General features: G+C 40.1%; 2 protein-coding genes across 19 annotated transcripts in view; one reads left to right on the top strand and one right to left on the bottom strand.

Moving 5' to 3' along the window:
* The window catches only part of adgrl3.1 (adhesion G protein-coupled receptor L3.1), a 164,511-nt gene that overhangs the window by 83,796 nt on the left and 64,485 nt on the right, over positions 1-16,230 (bottom strand). The window lies entirely within an intron of this gene.
* LOC127613524 (uncharacterized) lies at positions 8,108-15,509 on the top strand. Its single transcript, XM_052084603.1, has 10 exons — positions 8,108-8,458; positions 9,395-9,472; positions 9,849-9,920; positions 10,296-10,367; positions 11,190-11,261; positions 11,637-11,708; positions 12,084-12,155; positions 13,429-13,500; positions 14,323-14,394; positions 15,221-15,509. The coding sequence occupies exons 1-10, from the start codon at positions 8,447-8,449 to the stop codon at positions 15,476-15,478; spliced, it is 852 nt and encodes a 283-aa protein (XP_051940563.1). The 5' UTR covers positions 8,108-8,446; the 3' UTR covers positions 15,479-15,509.

Here is a 16,230-nt window from a genome sequence, read left to right as displayed (position 1 = left end):
GAGAGAACATTTGAATGCACGTGAGAATGTTTATTTCTGCTTCTTGACAGCTCAGGTCCTCGAACTTTCTCGGCTGAGTCATAAAACACTGAAGGATTTTGACTACTATTTTAATTAGAGAGTATAGAGCAAAGATTTGACATAATCTTTCCTGCTTGCTCCATCACTCTGTTATCACTGCTTCCTTCTCTATTTTTGTCTGCACCATCTTCCTTCATCTCTCTCTTCTCCACATGCTGTCTAAGCCAAGATCATAAACCAATTTCTCTCACTGCCTTTGCCTTTATCCTTCCTGCCAGAGAATTATTCTTCTCTCGTCCCTCATCTTTGTCTCTCATTCCATCTGTCTGTTTATCAGTCTTAAACTCAACTTCCGTACCCAGATATGTTTGCCCGACTTCCTATTCCCACTTTCTTTCCGGACCACAGCGTGTCCTCCTTAGCAGCTTTTGCTTTCCAAATCTCCCCCGGAGCATCATCTACAGTTCCCCCCACCGCCTCCTCCTTCCCTCCTTCCCTTTAGTCAAGCTTGTGCTGACGTCACACTTCAGTCTGAGCCATTTGTCTGAGTCATAGCCAAAAAAGACTCCCTGATGTCCCAAGCACCTCCAACGCCCCCCAAAGCCAACACACTCCTCACCTCCTAATGCGTTCATCCAGCAAAAATTCATGAGTCGTGTTTTGCCCTTGTGATGAATTTCATGTGCACATGCGAATCCGCCTTTTTTCAACATTCGTTTAACAGTGGAAACAGCTTTGTCTGTTTCTCCCATGCTTTGCCTGGTGTTGGCAGAAAATCTCCCTCTTTTTTTAATTAGCATGACCACATCAAAACAAGGCAGTGGCCTGGATACAGCCTTGCCTGCTGGCTTTCTTCCCTGCAACACATACAAACAAACTAGCAACAAAGCTGTGCTGTGGCAGACAGGCGAAGACAGAGCCGCGCTTCTGCAATGGGTGCTGCTGTTGTTATCATCTGTGATGTTTTTCACTTTGCTTGGCAGGCCTCCCTTCACTCCGTCTCTGCCTCGCTTCCTCACATGAACGTAACTGACTAATGATTTGATGAGGCTGACGGAGCTGCTGATGGAACGTGTGTTTGTGCGTGCAAGTGTGCCCATGTTTGATGCACGTGTGTGTGTGTGTGTGTGTGTGTGTGCGTGGGTGTGTGTGGTGAGGGGCGAAGCAGATTCAAAATGGAATAAATATTTGTGAGTGTGCGTGTCGGTGTCAGTTTGCAAGCGTGCGCCCGCACGACTGCAGATGTGTTGAAGAACTAAATAATTACAGCGTACGTGTGAGCACGGAGCTAATCCTCATGAGTAGAAAGAGTTGCCTGAGAGTCTCTGGAATCAACATTTAAATAGAACACAGTATGGACATGCTAAACACAGAGAATGGAGTCGAGTGATTATATAGTAGCTTTTGCTTCTTTTCCACTGGAAAGTGTGTGAGTCTCGATCGCCACTATTCACGGAAGCGCCCATGAACTCAGGGCACTTTTTATCGTATTTTCCCCACTATAAGGAGCTTTGGCGTATAAGGAGCACCTTCAATGCCCTATTTTTAAAACTGTTTTCATATATAGGGCGCACCGCATTATAAGGCACATAGGATAGAAGATACAATAGTGGCTGCAGTTACGTTATGCATCCACTAGATGGAGCACTAGATTGGCAGGCCTCCCTTCACTCTGTCTCTGCCTCGCTTCCTCACATGAACGTAACTGACTAATGATTTGATGAAATTTCACAACCGTTGCAGCTGTAACAATGCATTTTACAGAACATTTAAAATACAACGTTCAAGAAATCAGAATATTCAAGTCAACAAGTCAAGTCAACAGTATTTATAGAGCACTTTCAAACAGCCATTGCTGCATACAAAGTGCTGTACATGGAGCATACACAATAAACAGTAAGGTAACAAGATAAACAGTAAGGTAACAAGCATGGCGAAAAGTAAAAAAACCCGAAATGGCAGGAGCGTCGCCATATAGAAGGTGCATTGGACTATAAGGCACACTGTCGGTTTTTGAGAACATTTAATGCTTTTATGTGTGCCCTGAAATTGCAGAAAATACAGCATGTCATCCAGTGTGGTGCATGTGGTTTTATAAACATTATTAGGTATTGTTATAAAACACTATATGTTTCAGGGCAATTGGGCCTCCATCTATCACGCGATCACAAGCTAAAAATCCGGAAACATATATATTGTGTGTGTGTGCGTGTATAAAAGTAAGAGTGGGCTGATAGACTCTTGAGTCACTCGTACCATGTAACACGCCAATGCTTGTAATTGAATATTTGTCTTATCGTTTGTAATGTATTTGACATTTATGGTTCATCTATAAAACATCCCACCCTGTTGACCTGGGCCCCAACGCCTCTTACCTCAACTCAACAGTCTAGAACTTAGATTTTAAATTGAACCGGCAAATTGGTGCTGTTGTTTAGTCCATCTTCTTTCATTTTAGGCAGCTGGCTAAATGAAAGCCCTTCCTTTCTCAGCAGCACTTTGAAACAGTAACCCATGCCGTTACATCTCAACTAGATTATTGTAATGCACTTTATTTTGCTGTCAGCCGGTTCCTCCCGCAAGCATCTGCACTTGTTCCAAAATGCTGCCACTCGCCTCCTAACTGGAGCTCAGAGGAGGAGCACATAATACCAATTCTCGTTTCACTTCATTGGATTCCAGCACATTTTTGAATTCATTTTAAGATAGTTTCATTTCTTTTTCAAATCTCTAAACGGCCTCCCCCCAGGTTCTCTCTTTGAATTCCTCCACCCCTATGCATCTACCCGGTGACTCAGGTCAGATACTACTGGAGGTGCTAAGGACTAAGCAGAGCCTCAGAGGGGAAAGAGCCTTTTTCTGTTGTCAGCCCTTCCCTCTGGAATGATCTTCCGTTAAATGTAACACAAACCCGCTCTCTTTCCAGTTTTCAAACTCTGTTGCTCAATCTGGTCTTCAAAAAGGATAATTTGTAAAATGACCCTGCCTCCTTCGAACGAGTCAGCAACTTAACAAAACTGTAGTATGTGATGTCATCTTTTGCCAATGAAAAGACAAACTCGTATTGGTTCTGCGCCCAGTGAAAAGAGGCATTTGTGAGGACAGAAGTTGCCATATTACATTCCCTGATCCAACAATTCCAAACAAAACCCTTCAAATCAAACCACAACCTTCAATGATCTTTTTTTTTCTAATGGCGCCCCAGAAATGAATAGAGCAAGTATAGAATAGACAATTACAGAAAAGCAACACAAATATTTGTCCATTCACTGATCTTTCGAAAATAGACACTCAATGCTTCACTTTATAATGAGCAGGGCAACACCAGTGTAATGGAATGCATTCAGACATTGTTAGCAAGGAGACGTGTAACACAAGTCGACACCCATTACTTGTTTCCCTCCACTGGTGGAATTACCAGGAGCTTTATGTCCCGCTGTTTTATACACTTTGTATCCTTGCTCTTTGTGTTGTAACTACTGTTTATATGGCACCATTAAAGCAGTATTATGTAGCAACTGTATCTGAAAATAACGTTTTGAATTCGGGACAATAGCATAAGCTGGGAAAAAATGCAACCGAGCATCCGACAGAGGCTGAAGGTGCTCATGCAAAAACGTAACTGTGTTTTATTCTTGAAATACCTACCTCAAAATTGGTTTCAACATAACATTTAACATGCTTATTCAAATTGCACAAATCCCCCCAAAAATGGTTAGCTAAATGTTAGCTAAAATGATGCCACTGCATCATTATTCAGTGTGACATAGAGTAGTTCTTAAAATGCTGCAAAGCTTTGAGAATAAATATATTCATTTTATTCATGAACCCTAAAATTTGGGTTAAAATGGAATAACCCATTTTTTGTGGGTCGATCCTTTTTCACCATAGAAATTGGGTGAAATTTAACCCCAAATTAGTTATATTGCATGTATTTACTATTCTATCGACCTCATCGTCCCACTGCTTTACGCTACATTTTTTTTCAATTGCAACAACGTTATGTTACAAAGATGGATACATCCAGGTCAAACTATCCACAAAACTGCAATAAACGCACGATTGGCATCATTCTTTTGTGAAGCCTTAAACCATCTCCCAAGGTTAAAATCAAACATCTACTGTGACAGATTCTGAAAACAAATTAAGTTGCAATCCTCACACTGGGAGACATTAAAGTGTGAGGACACAACAGTTGCAAAAACATAAAAACAGAGCGCAGTTGGTGAAAAATAACCAACGGAAGGGGGCAATGTGATTATACTCAGGATCCGCGGGCCCTTTGGGACTCCAGGAAAGTCATTTGACAGCAGACAGGATATTTACTGTATGTTGCACCAGAATAAAAATGTGGTTAAGCTGACCGTGCCCTGGCTCTCCCACACCCATCGAGCGCATACCTCCAATGCTATTATCCATGTTTCTGCTTTATTACCTCCCTGATGTGGTGCTGTGTTGTTTGGAAATGGACAAATGGAGTGCTGCATGTCAAATAGGAGCAAAAAAAACATAACTGCAGAGGAAGCACTGCAGGTATTGTGATTGGCAGGGGTATGAAAAGGAGACCGTGTGCGCGGGTGCATGTGTGTCTAGCCGGTGCTACAGTCAAGCGTCACATTCTTTGCCAGCATCACCAAGCTGTACTTATGAAGCAATGACAGATCTCTCACATTCAGAAACACCAACACACTCCCGTGCGGTCCCAGAATACAATTCTGTCAGCTTTGGAGCAGCCTGTCAGACAAGCCACAGGTAAAATAATGCTGTTTTTCCCAGTGGGAAACGGCTTTGAAATGTGTTACATTATTAATGTTTGGCTGGAGGATGTCACTCTCTCCCAATTCTCCCTCCTTTTGGAACATGTCATTTTTGACATGCAACAAGCGGTGCATTTCAGACTGGCTACGCCACATATGCTCTGAAGGTTACACAGCGTACCCAACATTTGCGCTTCATGCATAATGCCCGTGACGTTAAACGCTGTGGAGAAATGTATAGGCGTTGTTAATATGGCATCGGCATGTAATTCAATTTGTGGAGATTTAAAGTGATGCACTCTAATGAAGGTAATTTGTCAGCAATCTCAAACAGATTGTTTTTCCAATGCCGTAACTAATACCGGGTTCCAAAATAACGGGTGGGCATATAGCCAAGTATAGTTTTTCGAGCCCCGCCGTCCTCCTCGCCTCCTCAAATGGTAACCATGGCAACCTCCTCCTAGTCTGATCCCAGGACGTGCATAGTTTTCCTTCTCATTCCACCACCTTCACTGACATCCTTGCGCTTCTCCGTACATGAGTGTGTCTGGGTGCAAAAACACTTTTTCTCCACGCTTTAATCCAAGACCACCTGCCTGCCCAGACTCTAAATCCCCTTCAAAGCTCAAATACCGCTAACATGTCAGACAGTGAGGCTGCTCTCTGCAAGGCAAGTAGAACACCAATGCGAGTCAGTGCCGTGTCTTGTGGGATTTTTGTCAACCTGATGCGTGAATGTGCATTTGCAATCGTGTGTCCCGGCCTGACTCTGCGGGTCACGTAAGCGTCACAGTTGTACCATCTCCGCTTTCCGTTTCTGACTCAGCCTGAATGTGTCAGACTGTCCAGACGTACACTACCTGCGCCGGGAGTATTTAAAAAAACAAATAATAACAATCATTATAATCGGCGCGCATAGAATACTACATTTCCCAGTTGTCAGATGCATGACGTTGTGATGCTAATATCCTGCTGAATCCTTTTGCCATGAGACTGACCTCCTCCACAGACGACAAAGATACTGACCTTCCTGCAAAAGCAATATTTTGTTGTTGATATCAATGGAACAAAATTGGGAGCTCAACCTGTACTGTACAGATCCTCATTAAAAATCTACCCCTGAAAGGCCACTACAAAAATATTTTCTCACTCAAATAACGATTGAGAAAAATGCTGCATCTTTTGGAGCATAAATTGATGCGCAGTTGTCCCTTTTGTAAACTGTAACTGTTTACAACGGGAAGCTTTAGGATCGCGCTGGTAAACAATCTGTCATGGTCGTTGCTATTCACTACAGTAAACGGGAAATTGATTAATGAATTAAAAGTAGTTTGCAGCCACAATGGCATATCCGGCAAAATGGTCATGCTCTGTGTTCGATGGCAAGGTGGAGTTATTCCAGTGAAACAATTTACCCGCAAAAAGGTAAAAACACACCATTAAAAATAGCATCATATATTCATGACACTGTGACACACACACGCACGCACGCACGCACGCACACACACACACACACACACACACACACACACACACACACACACGTGACAGGTGGGAATAAAGAGGTGTGTGTTAGTGTGCCGTTGTGTCTGCATTGTGCAGTACTGTATGGGCTGTAATAAGCATACTGAGCAATAGATGACAGTTAAGCCCACAGGAGGCTGCGGGTCATTTGGTGGCGGCATGTTGACAATATAGCCATGCATTGCCACATTATGTAAGGACATTTCCAAATATGACCTCATATCATTTATCGCTGTGCACAGTAGTGAGCGGAGAGAAGAGACGAGATCACAGACAACAATGAAATCACAGAGTCACAATTATTGTAGCCATAATAACACGAGAAAGAATAAGAGAAAAGAAAGCTAGCAAGACACATAACAGTCGCCAAAGCTTCAACTGCGGCATCATTAATCATACTTAGAGTCGTCATGCAAATAAATAAATAAATAAAATGTGGAAGAGGTTTTTATACATCCTCTCACTGAGATGGATTAGAGTCAAATGGAGAAGGCAGATGAAGTGCACGCACATCTGAAAAGAAAATACCAGACAGGAAGACTGCGTAGTCCGTTGCTTTTATATACAGTGCCTGCAGCCTGCAGCACATGGCTCACGCTATAGTCCCCTATAAATTGAAGTGGTTTTCTAAAATTCAAAGCGTCAAAGGCAGACAACTTCAGAGGGTCCCTTTCACTTTCCTGGTCAAATGTGTGCAAAAAAACGCCTCGAAACATACAGCAAAAAATAAATAAATAAATAAATAGATGAGGAAGTAGACAAAATGACACTCAGCGCAGAAAATGTGTGGGCATGCATGTGTGAGAAAGCAAGCATGTTTATGCATGCGTGTGCATCCACTGGTGTGTGTGCGTGTGTGTGTGTGTGTGTGTGTGTGTGTGTGTGCGTTTGTATTCATGACATCTCAGGACAATTTTATGATAACACACCTTCACAATGAGGACCTGTGGAAAAATGAGGACATTTTTCGCGTCCTCATATTTCCACGCAGTCTACACTACTCTAGAGCTCACGAGGATACTCCCACACCAAAAATAAGTGATGTCCTGAAAGAGCACAATTTTCAGAAATTGTGTGTTTAAGTGTGTTTAACTTCCGACTCACTTTTCATTTGGAAAACTAGTGGCCAACTTCGGTACTTAACACACTTTTAACACACTTTCAGTGACGTCATTGTGCAGGACCTCAAATGTCATCTTTTTCGGACTGACTCACACATTTTCCCCGCCCTCGTCCTGATAAGTCACATCAATTAGCAGTCACACAAAATCCAACATGTGAAGCAGCCAGACAATCCTACTCTCAAACACGACCACGCGTGGATGACCATCGGGTAAGCAATTCCTTTTCGTTTATCTTACCGTAACATAGAAGTTGTTCAATATAACCGTGTTTAACAGTGCCCACCAAAGGTAATATAATTCAATAAGACAGCTAGCTAGCTAGCTAGCTCGATCGTTAGCATGCTAATAAGCTTCCAGTAAAAGTAATGTGGACATGTCCTGCAGGCAAGGTTCTGGAAAACTTTTCTAAATCTTTAACAACACAGTCTGTGGAACTTGGTTTTGGTACCATATGTTTATTTCAGTGCAGTATTTGTTTTATTCGATTGCAGTTAATTTAAATTAGTTAGTACAGGTAGCCTAATGAAAGTGGGCCAGGCACTTCTAGCATTTACGCTAAGCCCGGTGTATTTACACTGTTTATTCTTGTGCTGATTCAATTGTACACCGTTTCAATGAAAAAAAACAAACAAACGTTTGCAATGAAATTATAGCAAAATTCAGCTTTGTTGGTACATTTGGTCAAGACAATATTGTGTTACTCTATTTTAATTTTACATTGTTATCTGCCTGACAAATGGTTTGCCCGAATCTATTAGTCTGACCAGCAAATGTTTGATGAAATGAATTTTTGTATTTTTGAGGAAGAAAATAATATTCCTTTGGCTCAGTACTTTTTGAGCCAAAATAAGTGCTGCCATAATATTGTGCTTGCTTGTCTGGCTGACTTCTTCTCACTTTCCATTGTAGATGTTTACTGGTGGTGATAATGTCACAAAGAAGAACCAGACTGAGCCCTGAATCTGAGGCTGCTCCTTTTATCTGGAGTCAACAAGCCTTGTTTGAAAGCCCAGTGGATCAATGATTATAAAGGTATGCTATCAATCTACCTGCTATCTAATTCTTATGGCTACCGCAAGCACATGACAAGAGCTGCAACCAAAGCCTGTCACAGTGACAGATTTTATTCGTACATTGTATTTACCCCAAAAATGTCACAATAAACAGCATATTTTTTATGCCATTGATCATATTGGAGCAAAAATAATTGAAGTACTTTTGAAGAAAATGTTTAGCAGCCATTATCATTCAATTATTGAGAATATTGTATTGCCATGTAGAACTAGGAATATCTTGGAATGAAAAAATAGAAATAGAAATTATTCGGCTTCTGTTAAAATATTGTGCTTCACCAAATATCACAATTCATAAAAACGCATACCATCCGTAATAGTCGAGGAAAATTAGATGCCTTTAAACTTCCTTCATAATGCTTATTTCACCTGATTGAAGAAGGCTGTGGTAGCTGTTTGACAAATCCACATTTTTATCAGCAATTTGTACTGCCCATCAAAAGTCTCTACTTAGTTGAAAACAACGAATGGTCACCGGAATTATTTTTCAGTCATTACATTGTTTTAGTCTGAAAGAATATGTTTCGGGTGTTGTCTTTATTATTTGAACTCAGTCATGTCTGTTGTCCTGAAATTGTTAGCTATAAGAGCTGTACAGTGGTAACTACCATAAAGAGCCGGCTTGTGCTGTGTATGAAGTTTAATTTATTCAAAAGTCATGTAACTACGACATATTTCTGACACTCTATGGTTGCTATAATGTTGATTTTCATGATTTCAGTCATGCCCTCATACTTCCCAGTTACTGTAGAATACTTTTTAGAATATTACTGATACTGTAATGTTGCTGAAAAACCTGAGTGTGATCAGGTGAAATGACTTTTGTCTGGACTTAACACTGGAGAGCCTGTGTTCGAATGTCCCGTAATGGCACCGTAATGGTGTTATGTTGCAGACACCAAGTGACGGGATCTTGACTGAACCTTCTGGAGACCAAGAAGGGAGTGAGAGATCCACTTCATCCTTACAAAAGGTTACTACTTCTTATCATGATATACTAGGTTTGAGTTTTCAGCTTTCTTTGACAAACACAGGAGAAGTTATAAATCAGAAACATGGACTCTCCATGATTTCAGTCGTCATGTCCTCATATTTCTTTAGACCTGAAAAACCCGAGTGTGTTTCAGGTGACATGACTTTTGCCTTAACCTAACATCTGGTGAGCCTGCGTTCGAATGTCCCCATATTGCTGTACCACAGAACTGAACAGTGTTAACTTTCTATAGTGTGGTATATTCATCCCAAACTCTCCCGTGAGCAATGTTCAATGATAATTAATGTTTATTCATTTCTTAAATGGTCAGAATGAAGAATGCTGAATATTTTGACACCGTAATGTTATGTTGCAGACACCAAGTGACCTGACTGAACCCTCTGGAGACCATGAATGGAGTGAGATATCCACTTCATTCTTACAACAGGTTACTACTTCTTATCATGATATACTAGGTTTGAGTTTTCAGCTTTCTTTGACAAACACAGGAGAAGTTATAAGTCAGAAACATAGACTCTCCATGATTTCAGTCGTCATGTCCTCATATTTCTTGAGACCTGAAAAACCTGAGTGTGTTTCAGGTGACATGACTTTTGTCTTAACCTAACTCTGGAGAGCCTGTGTTCGAATGTCCCCATATTGCTGTTCCACAGAACTGAACAGTGTTAACTTTCTATAGTGTGGTATATTCATCCCAAACTCTCCCGTGAGCAATGTTCAATGATAATTAATATTTATTCATTTCTTAACTGGTCAGAATGAAGAATGCTGAATATTTTGACACCGTAATGTTATGTTGCAGACACCAAGTGACCTGACTGAACCCTCTGGAGACCATGAATGGAGTGAGATATCCACTTCATTCTTACAACAGGTTACTACTTCTTATCATGATATACTATGTTTGAGTTTTCAGCTTTCTTTGACAAACACAGGAGAAGTTATAAGTCAGAAACATAGACACTCCATGATTTCAGTCGTCATGTCCTCATATTTCTTGAGACCTGAAAAACCTGAGTGTGTTTCAGGTGACATGACTTTTGTCTTAACCTAACTCTGGAGAGCCTGTGTTCGAATGTCCCCATATTGCTGTTCCACAGAACTGAACAGTGTTAACTTTCTATAGTGTGGTATATTCATCCCAAACTCTCCCGTGAGCAATGTTCAATGATAATTAATATTTATTCATTTCTTAACTGGTCAGAATGAAGAATGCTGAATATTTTGACACCGTAATGTTATGTTGCAGACACCAAGTGACCTGACTGAACCCCCTGGAGACCATGAATGGAGTGAGATATCCACTTCATTCTTACAACAGGTTACTACTTCTTATCATGATATACTAGGTTTGAGTTTTCAGCTTTCTTTGACAAACACAGGAGAAGTTATAAGTCAGAAACATAGACTCTCCATGATTTCAGTCGTCATGTCCTCATATTTCTTGAGACCTGAAAAACCTGAGTGTGTTTCAGGTGACATGACTTTTGTCTTAACCTAACTCTGGAGAGCCTGTGTTCGAATGTCCCCATATTGCTGTTCCACAGAACTGAACAGTGTTAACTTTCTATAGTGTGGTATATTCATCCCAAACTCTCCCGTGAGCAATGTTCAATGATAATTAATATTTATTCATTTCTTAACTGGTCAAAATGAAGAATGCTGAATATTTTGACACCGTAATGTTATGTTGCAGACACAGAGTGACCTGACTGAACCCTCTGGAGACCATGAATGGAGTGAGATATCCACTTCATTCTTACAACAGGTTACTACTTCTTATCATGATATACTAGGTTTGAGTTTTCAGCTTTCTTTGACAAACACAGGTGAAGCTATAAGTCAGAAACATAGACTCTCCATGATTTCAGTCGTCATGTCCTCATATTTCTTGAGACCTGAAAAACCTGAGTGTGTTTCAGGTGACATGACTTTTGTCTTAACCTAACTCTGGAGAGCCTGTGTTCGAATGTCCCCATATTGCTGTTCCACAGAACTGAACAGTGTTAACTTTCTATAGTGTGGTATATTCATCCCAAACTCTCCCGTGAGCAATGTTCAATGATAATTAATATTTATTCATTTCTTAACTGGTCAGAATGAAGAATGCTGAATATTTTGACACCGTAATGTTATGTTGCAGACACCAAGTGACCTGACTGAACCCTCTGGAGACCATGAATGGAGTGAGATATCCACTTCATTCTTACAACAGGTTACTACTTCTTATCATGATATACTAGGTTTGAGTTTTCAGCTTTCTTTGACAAACACAGGAGAAGTTATAAGTCAGAAACATAGACTCTCCATGATTTCAGTCGTCATGTCCTCATATTTCTTGAGACCTGAAAAACCTGAGTGTGTTTCAGGTGACATGACTTTTGTCTTAACCTAACTCTGGAGAGCCTGTGTTCGAATGTCCCCATATTGCTGTTCCACAGAACTGAACAGTGTTAACTTTCTATAGTGTGGTATATTCATCCCAAACTCTCCCGTGAGCAATGTTCAATGATAATTAATGTTTATTCATTTCTTAAATGGTCAGAATGAAGAATGCTGAATATTTTGACACCGTAATGTTATGTTGCAGACACCAAGTGACCTGACTGAACCCTCTGGAGACCATGAATGGAATGATAGATACACTTCATCCTTACAACAGGTTACTACTTCTTGTCATGATATACTAGGTTTGAGTTTTCAGCTTTCTTTGACAAACACAGGAGAAGTTATAAATCAGAAACATGGACTCTCCATGATTTCAGTCGTCATGTCCTCATATTTCTTTAGACCTGAAAAACCTGAGTGTGTTTCAGGTGTCATGACTTTTGTCTTAACCTAACTCTGGAGAGCCTGTATTCGAATGTCCCCATATTGCTGTTACTCAGAGCTGAACAGTGTTAACTTACTATAGTGTGGTACATTATTCTCGAACTCTCCTGTGGGCAATGTTCAATGAGAAATAATGTTTATTCATTTCTTAACTGGTCAGAATGAAGAATGCTGAAACTTTTGACACCGTAATGTTATGTTGCAGACATCAAGTGACAGGTACCTGACTGAACCCTCTGGAAACCAAGAATGGAGTGAGAGACCCACTTCATCCTTACAACAGGTTACTACTTCTTATCATGATATACTAGGTTTGAGTTTTCAGCTTTCTTTGACAAACACAGGAGAAGTTATAAATCAGAAACATGGACTCTCCATGATTTCAGTCGTCATGTCCTCATATTTCTTTAGACCTGAAAAACCTGAGTGTGTTTCAGGTGACATGACTTTTGTCTTAACCTAACTCTGGAGAGGCTGTGTCTAAATGTCCCCATATTGCTGTTCCACAGAGCAGAACAGTGTTAACTTTCTATAGTGTGGTACATTATTCCCAAACTCTCCTGTGAGCAATGTTCAATGATAATTAATATTTATTCATTTCTTAACTGGTCAGAATGAAGAATGCTGAATATTTTGACACCGTAATGTTATGTTGCAGACACCGAGTGACCTGACTGAACCCCCTGGAGACCATGAATGGAGTGAGAGATCCACTTCATCCTTACAACAGGTTACTACTTCTTATCATGATATACTAGGTTTGAGTTTTCAGCTTTCTTTGACAAACACAGGAGAAGTTCTAAATCAGAAACAGACTCTCCATGATTTCAGTCGTCATGTCCTCATATTTCTTCAGACCTGAAAAACCTGAGTGTGTTTCAGGTGACATGACTTTTGTCTTAACCTAACTCTGGAGAGCCTGTGTTCGAATGTCCCCATATTGCTGTTCCACAGAACTGAACAGTGTTAACTTTCTATAGTGTGGTATATTCATCCCAAACTCTCCCGTGAGCAATGTTCAATGATAATTAATATTTATTCATTTCTTAACTGGTCAGAATGAAGAATGCTGAATATTTTGACACCGTAATGTTATGTTGCAGACACCAAGTGACCTGACTGAACCCTCTGGAGACCATGAATGGAGTGAGATATCCACTTCATTCTTACAACAGGTTACTACTTCTTATCATGATATACTATGTTTGAGTTTTCAGCTTTCTTTGACAAACACAGGAGAAGTTATAAGTCAGAAACATAGACTCTCCATGATTTCAGTCGTCATGTCCTCATATTTCTTGAGACCTGAAAAACCTGAGTGTGTTTCAGGTGACATGACTTTTGTCTTAACCTAACTCTGGAGAGCCTGTGTTCGAATGTCCCCATATTGCTGTTCCACAGAACTGAACAGTGTTAACTTTCTATAGTGTGGTATATTCATCCCAAACTCTCCCGTGAGCAATGTTCAATGATAATTAATATTTATTCATTTCTTAACTGGTCAAAATGAAGAATGCTGAATATTTTGACACCGTAATGTTATGTTGCAGACACAGAGTGACCTGACTGAACCCTCTGGAGACCATGAATGGAGTGAGATATCCACTTCATTCTTACAACAGGTTACTACTTCTTATCATGATATACTATGTTTGAGTTTTCAGCTTTCTTTGACAAACACAGGAGAAGTTATAAGTCAGAAACATAGACACTCCATGATTTCAGTCGTCATGTCCTCATATTTCTTGAGACCTGAAAAACCTGAGTGTGTTTCAGGTGACATGACTTTTGTCTTAACCTAACTCTGGAGAGCCTGTGTTCGAATGTCCCCATATTGCTGTTCCACAGAACTGAACAGTGTTAACTTTCTATAGTGTGGTATATTCATCCCAAACTCTCCCGTGAGCAATGTTCAATGATAATTAATGTTTATTCATTTCTTAAATGGTCAGAATGAAGAATGCTGAATATTTTGACACCGTAATGTTATGTTGCAGACACCAAGTGACCTGACTGAACCCTCTGGAGACCATGAATGGAGTGAGAGATCCACTTCATCCTTACAACAGGTTACTACTTCTTATCATGATATACTAGGTTTGAATTTTCAATGTTCTTTGACAAACACAGGAGAAGTTATAAATCAGAAACATGGACTTTCCATGATTTCAGTCGTCATGTCCTCATATTTCTTTAGACCTGAAAACCCCGAGTGTGTTTCAGGTGACATGACTTTTGCCTTTACCTAACATCTGGAGAGCCTGTGTTCGAATGTCCCCATATTGCTGTACCACAGAACTGAACAGTGTTAACTTTCTATAGTGTGGTATATTCATCCCAAACTCTTCCGTGAGCAATGTTCAATGATAATTAATATTTATTCATTTCTTAACTGGTCAAAATGAAAAATGCTGAATATTTTGACACCGTAATGTTATGTTGCAGACACCAAGTGACTTGACTGAACCCTCTGGAGACCATGAATGGAATGATAGATACACTTCATCCTTACAACAGGTTACTACTTCTTATCATGATATACTAGGTTTGAGTTTTCAGCTTTCTTTGACAAACACAGCAGAAGTTATAAATCAGAAACATGGACTCTCCATGATTTCAGTCGTCATGTCCTCATATTTCTTTAGACCTGAAAAACCTGAGTGTGTTTCAGGTGTCATGACTTTTGTCTTAACCTAACTCTGGAGAGCCTGTGTTCGAATGTCCCCATATTGCTGTTACTCAGAGCTGAACAGTGTTAACTTACTATAGTGTTGTACATTATTCCCAAACTCTCCTGTGAGCAATGTTCAATGAGAAATAATGTTTATTCATTTCTTAACTGGTCAGAATGATGAATGCTGAAACTCTTGACACCGTAATGTTGTTATGTTGCAGACATCAAGTGACAGGTACCTGACTGAACCCTCTGGAAACCAAGAATGGAGTGAGAGATCCACTTCATCCTTACAACAGGTTACTACTTCTTATCATGATATACTAGGTTTGAGTTTTCAGCTTTCTTTGACAAACACAGGAGAAGTTATAAATCAGAAACATGGACTCTCCATGATTTCAGTCGTCATGTCCTCATATTTCTTCAGACCTGAAAAACCTGAGTGTGTTTCAGGTGACATGACTTTTGTCTTAACCTAACTCTGGAGAGCCTGTGTTCGAATGTCCCCATATTGCTGTTCCACAGAACTGAACAGTGTTAACTTTCTATAGTGTGGTATATTCATCCCAAACGCTCCCGTGAGCAATGTTCAATGATAATTAATGTTTATTCATTTCTTAACTGGTCAGAATGAAGAATGCTGAATATGTTGACACCGTAATGTTATGTTGCAGACACCAAGTGACCTGACTGAACCCTCTGGAGACCATGAATGGAGTGAGAGATCCACTTCATTCTTACAACAGGTTACTACTTCTTATCATGATATACTAGGTTTGAGTTTTCAGCTTTCTTTGACAAACACAGGAGAAGTTATAAGTCAGAAACATAGACTCTCCATAATTTCAGTCGTCATGTCCTCATATTTCTTCAGACCTGAAAAACCGGAGTGTGTTTCAGGTGATATGATTTTTGTCTGGACTTAACTCTGGAGAGCCTGTGTTCGAATGTCCCCATATTGCTGTTACACAGAGCTGAACAGTGTTAACTTTCTATAGTGTCTTATATTAATCCCAAACCCTCCTGTGAGCGATGTTCAATGAATAACAATGTTTATTCATTTATTAACTAATCAGGATGAATAAATTTGAATATTTCTGACACTGCACTGTTGCTATGTTGCAGACACCAAGAGTTCCGATCCTGATGAAACCTTTTGAAGATCAAGAAAGGAGTGGAAGATCCACTTCTTCCTTACAACAGGTTACTACGTCTTATCATGAGATACTAG

This window comes from Hippocampus zosterae, chromosome 13 (genome assembly GCF_025434085.1).
Source record: "Hippocampus zosterae strain Florida chromosome 13, ASM2543408v3, whole genome shotgun sequence".
NCBI classification, from domain to species: Eukaryota; Metazoa; Chordata; class Actinopteri; order Syngnathiformes; family Syngnathidae; genus Hippocampus; species Hippocampus zosterae.
This window is presented reverse-complemented; position numbering and strand designations above follow the sequence as displayed.

Coding starts and splice junctions, on each gene's coding strand:
- LOC127613524 (XM_052084603.1), top strand. Junction 11,262..11,636: donor CCACTTCATTCTTACAACAG/GTTACTACTTCT, acceptor GTTATGTTGCAG/ACACCAAGTGACCTGACTGA. Junction 13,501..14,322: donor CCACTTCATTCTTACAACAG/GTTACTACTTCT, acceptor GTTATGTTGCAG/ACACCAAGTGACCTGACTGA.